Here is a 13,149-nt window from a genome sequence, read left to right as displayed (position 1 = left end):
AATGTAATTTGCAGTTCAGATTTAAAACACACTTTAAAAGCCAGGGTGGATTTAAATATATATTTATAATATATTAATTATATATATTATATTAAATATATATGTTATCATCTAATATCATTGATAGATAGATGTTTGATACGTGTCTTTACTAGGCTTTCTTTCTTCCTTTCTTTTTTTCAGATTCTACCCCGCCCCTTCTCTGATAACATTTACATTGGTCTATGGCAGGCATGGCCAAACTTGACCCTCCAGGTGTTTTGGGACTACAACTCCCATCATCCCTAGCTAACAGGACCAGTGGTCAGGGATGATGGGAATTGTAGTCCCAAAACCGCTGGAGGGCCAAGTTTGGCCGTGCCTGGATTATGGAGCTGAAAGCCGTGCGGCATGCTGGGAAATTGAGTTTTGCGTGCGCTCCATTTTCGTTGGCCGTGCAAGCTTGCTTGGGAAATGTAGTCCCTGAAGCCTGATTGGCTGAGAAGGGAAAGGGAGGAAAGAGACCGGCATCCAGGTGCATGCTGGGGGTTGTAGTTCTCAAGGGAATGGACAGGCCCAAACAGGAACTGTTGGAGGAGTCCTCCTGCTCCTTGCTCGGTCTTCGGAGCCTGAAGGAGTGAAGGCGGGAGGGAGGAACAGCATGTCTTTCAAGAGGGAGGGAGACGACCCCAGCCAGCTCAATGTGCTCAAGGTGAGTGGAGGGGAAGATTGGGGGGCGGCGTTTTCAAAAGGGGATCTTATTCTCCTCCCCCCCCCAAAAAAAAAAATCTGCAGAACCTCCCAGTTCGTTAACGTCGTCGTTGTTAGGCTTTCTAGTAGCTTGTTTATTTATTATTATTTATTTGTTGCATTTCTGTTCCACTTCTTTCTCCAAGGAGTTCAAGGTGGCTTGGACATGGGTTCCACTTCCTCATTTAATCCAGGTGCTATAAGAAAGCTGCAGATATTGTACAGGAGAGTGTGCACCCTGGAAATGATCTATTTCAGCTTCTGCCTTCTGGAAGGAGGTATAGGGTCATAAAGACCAGAACAAGCCGCCTGAGAAATAGCTTCTATCCAAGAGCGATTTCGGTTTTGAACGCAGCGAAAGGCAGTCTGTGAGGGAGGGTCTGTATTCAGTTGTGGGGCATCAGAGTTTTAGGGGGCAAATCAGGAAGGGTATTAGAGTTTTTAGGGGGTTAATTATGTATAGGCGGGATGGGAAGTGAGTTGATGTGCATTTTTTGGATAGTAGGTTGATGGTTGTCGTAAGTTTGATGTAGATTCTCAATTTTGTTGTTCTGCACTGGACAATGACAACAAAGATTATCGTATCGTATCGTAATCCCTGCAAAGGAGGTTAGGCTGAGAGGAAGGAATTTGTCCAAAGTCACACAATGGGTTTCATGTGGCTGAGTAGGGATTCGAACCCTGGTCTCTCCCGGGTCCCAGTTCAACATTCCAACCGCCACGCAACCAACTGGCTCAGACTCGGAGATCTCTGAGCGATTTGGAACACGTGTAAAAAGTAAATATCAAGCCAGGCCTAGAGAGCAAGCTGAGCCCGCTACTCATGCTCTCCCTACCCCAGGAGAAAGCAACTGCGCTCTGCACATGCTCCCAGTCACTGTGGAATCTGCACACGATTCCAGTCCTAGCACTGTGCAAACGCTTCCTGTTCCAGAATTTCTGCCCAAGGCCCCCATCTCCAACTCTCTTCTCCCTTTCTCGTGACCCTGCGGGGTCTCCTACTGTGACTTTGCCTGTGGCTAAACCCTGGTGGAATATTTCTCCTCCTTTATTCATTTCCAGAAAAGAAGAGTTGCTGACCTCTTGGCCAATTATATCGCTGAAGATGAAGCTTTGCTGCTGAGAGATGGCAGGTCAGAGCTTAAGAACACTGGATACTCCATTGTTATCTTCATTTATTGATAATAGATGGTGCAGGTTTATGTACAGCTAACAATGGGCAGTTAGAGCAAACTCGGCACTCTGCACATGCTCCAAATCCCAGATCGCTGATGTAGCAGGGCAGCAAAAAGAATGAGACCACAGTTTAGCTCTCACCAAACTGGCTCTCTTATGGCATGTAGTTCATAAGTCAATTTTAGTTAGAATACGTGGAGTAGAGGAAGAGGGCAATATGATTTATAGTTTTCATTTTTATTAACACCCCATTTTGCAGCCAAGACGGTGGCCCAAAGCTGTTTTAAATTAAGCAAAGTTGTTTGAGTGCTTGCTTTAAAGAAATATTTTTTAAAAAACCAAATGGATAATTAGAGTGCAGTATTATAGAAAATGGGTCTTTTAAAAACGGGTAGTAAATTATTGGAAAAAGAAAAGAGAAAGGCTATATACTCAAGATCACAACTATTCCAGCATGTTTGTCATGATTTATTTACAGAGCAATGTTGTAACAAGCCTGCTTAGAACTCAGTCCCACAGATTGAATGGGGCTAAGGCTGCCCCACTGAATGCAATGGAGTAAGTTCTAATTCAATTCTCTTTACTCGTTCCTTCACCCTAGCAGATATGCCTGCACGGTCTGCTTCCACCGTCCAGTTTTTGACACTCTTGACATGCTCACGGTCCACCGTTCTGGAAAGAAGCACCTCCTCAGTAAGTCTGCGGAAGCTTTTATTGAGCCCTCAGTGCCTCCATACTCCCTCCTCCAACCTTCTGAGCAGAAAATACTCACGGTTTATAGCACGTTGCTAAGAGCACTGTTGTGGTGGGGAAGCTAGGCCACACACCCCCTGCATTGTGATTGGCTCTCTTTGCTCCCATTGGCTTTCAGGTGCTGCTCAGTTAGCTGCTGGGGTAGTAAAAGAAGGGATCTGTGTGCAAAGGAAAGGTGAGGAATGTCTCAGAAGACATTCCCAAGGGTAAGGTTAGATAGAGGGTTTTTTGTATGCTACAGCAGCCGCTAGAGTGAGGAGACTCCTTCAATCTCAGAGTGGCAAATTAATTTTTGCGAATATATTAAACTAGCCAAAATGACAGCATCAATCAGATTGCATCCAAAGCAAAAATTAAGAAAGGAATGGAAATGTGTTCAAGAATATATTGTACAAAATCGTTCTGTTAGAAATCTCTGGATAAGTATAGACTGAACCCATTAAATCAAGAAGTTACCAGTATGATGATGTTGTTTTTTAATAGATGAATGACTATTGTAATGAACAAAAATGAACACAATGTTAGAGGTTTTTATTAAGTAACAAGTTGGATATCACACACGGGGTTGGAAGTCACACGGGTATTTGGGTATAATGGTTGCAGGGTTAGATGTGGGGAATTTGCAGAAATAATATATTCATGTTATGTACAATGTTGAAGGTGTATGGCAATTAGCATGTAATATGAATGAATTGAAAATAATAATAAAATTATTAAAGAAAAAAAGGAAAGGTGAGGAAAGGTGTGCTACCCGGTACCAAAATTGGGGAGGGGTGGCTGAAAAGTGACATTGCCACCCACTTTGTCTTGTGGCTGTCCATCTTGGGTTTCTTTTTAATCATTGCTGCAGTTATTCTGCGGCACTTTTAATGTGCAGTGGTTTTGTTCATCCTCGCAGTGGTCAAGTAAGGCGGTCCAGTCCCATTTTACAGATGAGGAAGACTGAGGCATAGATAGAGATTTTGCTTTAACCAAGGCAGCCCAGAGATTTGAACCGAGACCCTGCCATGTTCTTCTGTCCGCTGTCTCTCGCTTTGTAATAGGTTTGCAGAAGTTCTATGGGAAGAAGCGTTCACTTGAGAGCGAGGTCCAGAAACGCCGCCACCAGACGTACCTCCGAGCAGAAGAAACTGGTGCCCAGGTAAGCCTGCATGCTCCTTGCCTCCTCTTAGTTGCTAAGAATTGCAAACTAGAATGGCAGCCTCTATGTCAGCTGAGTTTTCTTCCACTGCAATCCTGGGCTTATCTAATTCCTTACAAATCAGCACTGGCACACTGCAGGGATGTGTGCTAAGTCCCTACCTGTATCCATTGTATACATATGGTTGTGTATCATCTGACCCGTCTACTGCAATTATTAAGTTTGCAGATGACACCACCATAATGGGTTTAATAACAGGTGGAGACGAATCAGCGTATAGAGGGGAGGTCCAAAAAATATCTACATGGTGCCTAGGGAACAACTTGCACTTTAATATCAGCAAGGCAAAGGAGATGGTGTTGGACTTTCGGAGGAAGAGAGGAGAACTAGGGGGGGCTGTGTGGAGAGAGTCTCTTCCTTTAAATTCCTAGTTTATCTCAATGAAGACCTTACTTGCAAAATCAATACAACCCAGGTGGATAAGAAAGCCCAACAGAGACTCCATTGCCTTAGAGTACTGCGAAAGAACGATGTCAATCAACGTTTGATGATCTTCTTCTACCGGTCCACAATAGAAAGTGTCCTTAAATACTGCATCACAGTGTGGTATGCTGGCTAGACATCAATGGTTTGGAAGTGCCTACAGAGGGTGGTGAATACAGCACAAGATATTATGGGCTGTCCTGTGAATCCGCTGGATGACATCGCAGAAGACTGTTGCTTCAGGAGAGTGAGGAAAATTCTTAGGGATGATTCACACCCTGGCTGGTACTTTCTTGGGCAGAAGATATAGAAGCATGATTAGTCCCACCTACAGGGTAAAGAACAGCTTCTATCCATGGGCTGTTAGGCTGCTGAATGAAAAGATAACAACCGGGCAACTGACTTTCGGGTTTGGTGGATGTGAGGGGAATTAAGAGGAAGAGAGCTGAGTCGGGGTGCTCGTGTAATCTCACTGTATACAAGTTGTACAAGTGACAATAAAGTATTTTTAGAGCCAGTGCAGTGTAGTGGTTAAGAGCAGTGGACGTAATCTGGTGAACCGGGTTCGGTTCCCCGCTCCTCCACATGCAGCTGCTGGGTGACCTTGGGCTAGTCACACTTCTCTAAAGTCTCTCAGCCCCACTCACCTCACAGAGTGTTTGTTGTGGGGGAGGAAGGGAAAAGGAGATTGTTAGCCGCTTTGAGACTCCTTAGGGTAGTGATAAAGCGGGATATCAAATCCAAACTCTTCTTCTTCTTTTAATTTCAATGAGTCCCACAGACTTCAGCAAGACTTTCGGAGAGCAACTTTAGCCTGAAGATCTGCCACTAAGCTATAGTTTGCCCTTTAAAATAAATATGATTCCAGTCCTCGTGGTTCTGAAGAAAGGGTTGATATAAATTGGAACAGAGGAAGCTGCTTTATACAGAGTCAGATCCCTCTAGCTCAGTCTTGCTTACACTGATTGGCAGCAGCTCTCCAAAGGAGGTGCTCTGCCACTGGGCTGCGTTTTCATGTACAAATTGTGTTTGTGTGTGTAGCTTTTAGTGTTGATGATTTTATTGCTAAATCGCTTTGAGACATTTCATAAGAAAACATTCATTCGTGGAAATGAATAAATAGATAGACGCTCCTTCTTTAGGTGAGTCCAGGCCCTGCACCTTTGCTTGTGGAGACCAGGAAGATCGCCCACAACGCTTTGCTGAAAAACGTCCCTTATAGCAGCTGCTGCCGGCGCAACAGGTAACATGCTTTGCTCTCAAATCGTGGCCCCATGGCCCTTAATGCGGATGGTGTCCATGTTCCCCGTTGGCTGGGGAGTGGCACCCGGAGGCCTTAGATCTCCTTCTGAGGATCTTCCCCAGGTTCCCTCTCTGAGGCAGGCTCAGAGGATTGTGACAAGGGAGAACGGTGCCTTTTCAGTGGTGGCTCCCAGTCTGTGGAATCCTCTCCCCAGCGAAGTCCACCTGGGAACTTCACTGACATTTTTTTTTGTACCAGGTAAAGGTTTACCATTTCCCCCAAGCCTTTCAATAGTCTTAAGACGTTGTTACTGTGTTACTAGTGTGCAGCTGACGCTTCCTGTGGCTGTTACATAGGCTGTTTCTTTCTGTACAGTGCATTTAAATTTATAGTATTTAAAGTTGCTTTGAAACCTTCAGATAACAAGTTTAATTAATATTTATGGCATCTATATCCTTTTTCTGAAAGGAGCTCAAGGTGGTATATGTGGTCCTCCCCCCCACCCCCAATTTAAACCCCACAACAACCCTAGGTTAGGCTGAAAAATAGTGGCTGGCCCAGTGTCACCCAGGGATCTTCATGGCCAGGTGGGGGATTTGAACCCCAGACCAACATGCGCCAGTGTTTCTCAAACTTGGGTCCCCAGCTGTTGTTGCACTGCAAACTCCCATCATCCCTGACCGCTGGTCCTGCTTAGTAAGGATGATGGGAGTTGTAGTCCAACAATAGCTGAGAACCCAAGTTTGAGAAACGGTGCTTCAACCACTACACTACATTGAATCTCAAAAATAACCACAACAATAATATAAGGAAGATGGCTGCTTTCTACAAGGCCTCAACATGACTGATTTATTTGGCACAGGGTGGCAGGAAGTGACATTGGCCCCAGTACCTCAAGGACAGATGCAAGCTCCAGAGAGTCTGAAGAAAATGAAATGTCAAAACCCAAGAACTCCGTGCATGCAGAAGAACATAGACTTGCTTTGCCAGAAGCCACTGCTGCTATGGATTTGCCTGGGTGCGCGACTTCCACGTCAGGTAGAAAATCGCTTTGGAGCAGTTTGCTTGCGATATTTCCTCATTGGGTTCAGGCTGTACGTCAGGCATAGAGCAATGCTTTGCATGCCAAAGCCCACAGGTTCAATCTCCACTGCCAGCATAGAATCATAGAATTGTAGAGTTCTGTGCCAACTCCTCGCAACACAGGTAGCATAGCTAAAGAACCACTGACAGATGGGCCACCCCACCTCTGTTTAATAACCTCCAAAGAAGGAGAGTCCACCACTTTCTAAGGGAGTCCGTTCCACGGTTGAACAGTTCTTCCTAAGGTTTTGTTGGAATGTCCATTCTTGTCTGGAGCAGCAGAAAACAAGCTCGTTTCATCTTCCATGTGACAACCCTTCATGTACTTGAAGATGGTTGTCATGTCACCTTTCATGCTTTTATCTGCAGGCTAAACATGCCCAACTCCCTCAACTGTTCCTCATAATTCAACATCTTTATCAATGACTTGGATGATGGGCTTGAGGGCATCCTGAGCAAGTTTGCAGATGACACCAAATTAGGAGGGGTGGCTAACACCCCAGAGGACAGAATCACACTTCAAAATGACCTTAACAGATTAGACAAGGAGAAATGTAAAGTACTACACTTGGGCAAAAAAAAAAATATGAAAGGCACAAATACAGGATGGGAGACACCTGGCTTGAGAGCAGTACATGTGAAAAGGATCTAGGAGTCTTGGTAGACCACAAACTTGACATGAGTCAATAGTGTGATGCAGCAGCTAAAAAAGCCAATGCAATTCTGGGCTGTATCAATAGGAGTATAGCATCTAGATCAAGGGAAGTAATAGTACCACTGTATTCTGCTCTGGTCAGACCTCATCTGGAATACTGTGTCCATTTCTGGGCACCACAGTTCAAGAAGGATACTGACAAGCTGGAACGTGTCCAGAACAGGGCAACCAAAATGGTCAAAGGCCTGGAAACGATGCCTTATGAGGAACGGCTTAGGGAGCTGGGTATGTTTAGCCTCGAGAAGAGAATGTTAAGGGGTGATATGATAGCCATGTTCAAATATATTAAAGGATGTCATATAGAGGAGGGAGAAAGATTGTTTTCTGCTGCTCCAGAGAAGTGGACACGGAGCAATGGATTCAAGCTACAAGAAAGAAGATTCCACCTAAACATTAGGAAGAACTTCCTGACAGTAAGAGCTGTTCGACAGTGGAATTTGCTACCAAGGAGTGTGGTGGAGTCTCCTTCTTTGGAGGTCTTTAAGCAGAGGCTTGACAGGCATATGTCAAGAATGCTTTGATGGTCTTTCCTGCTTGGCAGGGTGTTGGACTGGATGGCCCTTGTGGTCTCTTCCAACTCTATGATTCTATGAAGACTTTGTTTCCAAATCCTTTACCATGTTGCTCGCCCTCCTCTGCACACATCACACTGTTGACTCGTGTTAAGCTTGTGGTCTGCTAAAACCCCTAGATCCGTTTCACATGTACTGCTGGCAAGCCAGGGGTCCCTTTCAACTTCCTCTTCTGGTCTACACTCCCAAATCAATCCAGAAGGAGGAGACGGACCTGCAGATGTGGATACAATTGCCTCATCTGCAATTGTTATTGTGAAGTGGTCAGGATTTTACTGACGCCAGCCCCGTCCCAAGTTTCCAGTGAGCAAGGAGATGCAACTCCTAAATATCAATCTCTCTTGACTCCAGAATCGGTGAAAAGATCTGCTGCTCTGGGGAAGGAGCGTAGCCGCAAAAGGAAAGCACCTCACAGTGCAGCACCTCATTCGGACACAGGTGATGTTACCCCGGAGAAGCGGCAGGCTTTGGAACACTATCTGAGGCTGAAAAGGTAGGTTAGAGGTTGCCCAGGAGATGTGTTAACTAAATGTGCCTTTGGTAGGATCACAGGTTCCAGATTTGCAGGCTAGGAGCCCAAAAGCATCAGGGGAACAAAGTTGCTTCTGCATTGTTTTCTTTGTTTCAAGACCTGGTTTTGCGGGGGAGGGTGATCAGGTTTTACTATAGAGTTCGATTTCAGTGCATCCCTTCCAATGTAGACACAGGCAAAGCACTATTAAGGCTTTTAAGGGCTACTGTACTCTTAATTAAAAGCTTTTAAAGGCTACTTAATTAAAAGCTTTCTGTTGGTAAGGTCAGCCTTGTTTTATTGCTTTTTATAATTCTGTGTCTATATACTAGGAAAAAAGGCGGGGAGAAATTAAAGATAGTGAGTAATCTAAAGTAATCTAAAGCACCGTCACCGCTTGCAGCAATCAGAAGCTGGCATCTCCAGATAGGGCTGGGAGAGACTCTACCTGAAACCCTCAAGAGCCACTGTTTGTCAGCATAGACAACACAGAGCTAGCTGGTCTTAACTCTGCATTAGGCAGCTTCTTTGTGTGTTCTGAACAGGAAACTTTTAATTAACGTTATGCGGCTGTCTTGCACTTAAATGTCTCAGCCATGGTGAACGGCAGTGCAGATTAATATTGTGCCCTGCAAGTGTGCTTAGATCCATTATTCCAGAAAAATGAGCATCCCCTTCACAGATGTGTTTATTTCCTTCCTTTCTCTGGCAGTTCCGGTTGGATCCAAGATGGTTCTGGCAAGTGGGTAAAAGACGAGAATGTGGAATTTGACTCTGACGAAGATGAACCTCCTGCACTGACTCCATCTTGACAACATTGTTGCTTACTTTCTGAGGGGGGACCCTTGGGAATGTGCTGTTGCTTGGACATTCGGGGACCACTCATTCAAGAGCAAAATTTATTTTTTACCACGTACTGTATATAGGATGGTTTATTTTATTTTTTTAAAAAGGAGGGAATATGAACGCAGGTTACATTGTCTGGTTACTTCTTTTGTTGGTTACAGTCTCTGATTTTCTTTCATTGCATAGAGACTGCCTTTCACAACAACCCTGCTAGGTAGGCTGGATTGCAGGAGAAAGTGTGTGTGTGTGTGTGTGTGTGTGTGTGTGTGTGTAACTTCTGTGCTGGAATGGAAATTTGAACCCGGGTCTCCCTGGTCGTAGTCCAACAACCAGACTGCACCAAACATGAAAAACACTGGTTTTGAAAAGCTTGCTTAACCCTGACCAATTTTCTTTCAGTATTTGCAAAGGAAAAGCAGCTGCATGGAGTCCTGAGCTGGACCAATTCCCAAACTAGTTTCCCACCCCCAAATCCTGCTTTTCCCTTTTAAAAAAAATAAAGACAACTTAAATAAGTTTTTTTAAAAAAAAATAAGTAAGAACTTGACGCAACATTTCATTTGCCCCAAGCACCAACTCTAGGCAGCACTGGTGTTCAGCCTCTACTGCATTATTGGGGAAGCTTTTCCTGCTCGGGGGCCACATTTCCTCATGAGGAACCTTCTGAGGGCCACATGCTGTAATGGGCAGTGCCCCAGTCCAAAGTGACCACATGGTACAGCTGATTGCACCTCTCTGTCCAGGTAAGCAAAAGGCACAATCGCCACTGAAAGACACATTCCAACCAGGTAAAAGTGCTCAAGGGAGGGGTGGGCATGAAGTGTGACCTGAGGATCGGGTCAAGAGGCCCAGAGGGCTGCATTTGGCACCTAGCCCTGAGGTTCCCCAACACCATACTGAACCCTGCAAAAAGGAATTTGTTGGCAGCACAGCCTCTGGCTGGCCATTGGCCGAGTTGCCCTGATGTCACAGAGGCACACCAGGGAGCGGAGGCGGACCTCTTGACTAAGCAAAGCATTGGACAGGGGGCTCTTCAGGAAGGAGGCTTAAATGTGTGATCCAGAGGAGGCCAATGGAAAACATCTGGGTCCACTATACAAGCAGTGTCCACAGAGCCAGGCCCTTCAAAGATGCAGGGATACTTTTGAAACCCACATACTGATTTTAAATAAGGTTAAAGGGAAAGGACCCCTGGATGGTTAAGTCCAGTCAAAGGCGACTATGGGGTTGCAGCGCTCATCTCGTTTTCAGGCCGAGGGAGCCGGCATTTGTCCACAGAGTTTTTCCCAGGTCATGTCACCAGCATGACTAAACCACTTCTGGTGCACGGAGGACCATGACAAGTGCCAGAGCGTATGGAAACGCCGTTTACCTTCCCGCCGCAGCGGTACCTATTTATCTACTTGCATTGGCATGCTTTCGAATTGCTAGGTTGGCTGGGACAGAGCAACGGGAACCCACCCCGTCATGGGGATTCGAACCACCAACCTTCCGATTGGCAAGCCCAAGAGGCTCAGTAGTTTAGACCACAGCGCTACCCACGTCCCATAATAAAATAATTTTTAAATAAGCCATACTTGGATGGTTGATGTCCAATTGTGGGTTTTTACAACTGTATGTAAAGCCAAAGGGGGCCCCTTCCTTCCACTGTCTCTGAGCAAGAGTGGGTCTCGGAGGCAAAAGCATAAAGTTGGCAATTGTTCCCACTGCAAGTGCCTTTGTGTCAGCCTAGCATTGACCAACCTCCCCTGCCCCATCGTCTGCTGCTGGCTGGCACAGCCAACCAAGCAACACACTGTGATACATTGTGGGTTGCAGAGGCCAACCCATCGTTTTTACACCCCACCCTTTTGCCGTCGGCTCTGACGCCACCACCGCTTCTTGATGTGGGTCGTTTCCATTGCCCGCTTGCGTCAACTACAGGGCTGGTGACTTTTATCCGCCTAACCTAACTCCCTCCCCCCAAGCCTAACAGCTGTCCATGTCAACCACGGAGGACAAGCCGCAAGAACGGAGAGGCCTGCTGCATTGACAGGCGGGACACATGTGACACCTCCGGCCTGGGGAGGGGAAGGGAAGCCCCTAATTTAAGACCGGGACGCCTTCTCCTGCTGCTCCTCCTTGCGGGGCCTGGGCCAAGATTTCGTGCAACCCGATCCCTTGGGTGTCCATTTCGTCTGCTGATCCCAGCGGGGGGTATAAATACATCGGGAGGATGGGGGGGATTCTTCTCTTTCTCTCTGCCCCCTCCCCGGTCTTGCTCCGCAGCACCACCTGCTTGGAATAACTCTCTATAAAGTGGCAGGGCTCCTTGCAAGATTCCTGACGGGACACCCTTCCTTGACGCCGCTTGCGCTTCCTATTATATAAAGCGCCAGACGGCTTTTTAAATCTACTTTTCTTCATTGAGCACCAAGCAGAGTTCATGGAAAGACAGGTCCTGATGTCTTGGAAGTGCACTTGTTTCATTTCTTTACCAAAGTTGTTTTCCTAACACACGCATTAGGAATTTTCCTAATTCCTCCCGAGGAATTCAAGATGGAGAAGTCAGCCCTTCTTGTTTTTACTATTTTATCCTCACGACAACCCTGTGGGGTATGTTAGGCCAAGAGAGGAAGAGAGTAGCTGTCCCAAGGTCACTCAGGGAGCTTCATAGCTGAGTGTATAGTCAGAGTTAGGCCGTCTCCATTGAACTCTAACCACTATACCACACTGGCTCTCATGGGGCAGGCCAAAATCCTTCACCTACGTAAGCAATGGAAATCCTATCCTCAGCCCCTACACAGCCAGCCCTGAGAGGTGCCTCCATCATTTTAGCCTGTTTCTTCCTGAGGACTAGAAACTTGGTTTGTGTTGTGGCTTTGAAGTGTTCTTCTAAGTGCGCTGGATTCTCCACATACCAAACCAGGGATTTTAGAACACACACCTTTCAACACACTCCTCTGATTTTTCCTTTCTGTTAAATATTAACGTGTTGGTTCCCACTGAAGGCATTTCCCATGTTCGTACCTGGAAAAAGAGAATCCCTGTGGTGTAGCAAATCACGTGTCATACTGGGAAGATCCGAGTTCAAATCCCACAGACTCAGCCATGAAACTCTCACGGGGATCCTGCCCGGCCTCTTTCTCACAGCTCAGCCTACCTCATGGGGTTGGCTTTGAGAAAGGTTATCTCTGTTATGCATTAAGTTTAACTGCAGTACTCATTCTGGCCACCGTGGCTGCAGTTCATGCAAATGAAGGATTGAGAGTGCTGTTCATGGATTGGGTAGCCAGGGGGAGTTTGTTACTGTTGCAAGTTACTGAGTACTATATAAGCCAGTCGGCTAAGCTACTGTTCAGTCCAGGACTCAGAGCTGAAATAAAGAGCTGGTTGTTTTAAGAGCTGTGTCTTCATCCATCTTTCCCATAACTCAACACTGGCGATGAGGATGGGATGGATGCAACAAGCCACAGCCAGAGCTAAATCACTGGGCTGAATACCTAAGAGCTGAATCACTGCTGAGGCTAGCATTCATCCCTTCGCTATCCAGTTGGCATCCACAGAACCATGGCTTTGCTACTGCCTCTACCTCCATATTCTCCAGCAACTGAGTCCTGGCAGTCTTATATGGCCTGTTTTGATTGCTACATTGAGGCAAACACGTTCGTCGACATATCAGACAATTGGAAGAAAGCCCTTTTCCTCAGAAGTTTTTGAAACAGCTTGGACTCTCATTGCACCAATTGCTGCATAGCCCACGCCTTGGGACACACTGACAGAAGCTCAAGGGTCACCACGCACCCACGGTATTAAGGATCGCTGCACGCCATGCATTCCATCACCAGAACCAAGCCGAGGGGGAGACAATCAGCAACTATTTGTCTGCTCTCAGGAAGGCTGCTTACCACTGTCAGT

At 46.1% G+C, this 13,149-nt stretch overlaps 1 protein-coding gene across 1 annotated transcript; it reads left to right on the top strand.

Annotated features, from left to right (window-relative positions):
• Positions 1–530: 530 nt before the first annotated feature.
• On the top strand, positions 531–9,377 carry SCNM1 (sodium channel modifier 1). Its single transcript, XM_035099362.3, has 8 exons — positions 531–691; positions 1,792–1,862; positions 2,510–2,598; positions 3,702–3,799; positions 5,425–5,525; positions 6,388–6,563; positions 8,247–8,388; positions 9,119–9,377. Exons 1-8 carry the CDS (start codon positions 641–643, stop codon positions 9,216–9,218), a joined length of 828 nt encoding a protein of 275 aa, XP_034955253.1. The 5' UTR covers positions 531–640; the 3' UTR covers positions 9,219–9,377.
• The last annotated feature ends 3,772 nt before the right edge of the window (positions 9,378–13,149 follow it).

The sequence above is a fragment of the Zootoca vivipara genome, chromosome 16 (assembly GCF_965207765.1).
Source record: "Zootoca vivipara chromosome 16, rZooViv2.hap1.1, whole genome shotgun sequence".
NCBI classification, from domain to species: domain Eukaryota; kingdom Metazoa; phylum Chordata; class Lepidosauria; order Squamata; family Lacertidae; genus Zootoca; species Zootoca vivipara.
This window is presented reverse-complemented; position numbering and strand designations above follow the sequence as displayed.

Excerpts from the sequence above, each read along its gene's own strand:
- SCNM1 (XM_035099362.3), top strand. The coding sequence starts at position 641 with ATGTCTTTCAAGAGGGAGGGAGACGACCCCAGCCAGCTCAATGTGCTC. Across the intron at positions 3,800-5,424 it reads CAGAAGAAACTGGTGCCCAG|GTGAGTCCAGGCCCTGCACC; the intron begins GTAAGCCTGCAT and ends CTCCTTCTTTAG. Across the intron at positions 8,389-9,118 it reads CACTATCTGAGGCTGAAAAG|TTCCGGTTGGATCCAAGATG; the intron begins GTAGGTTAGAGG and ends TTTCTCTGGCAG.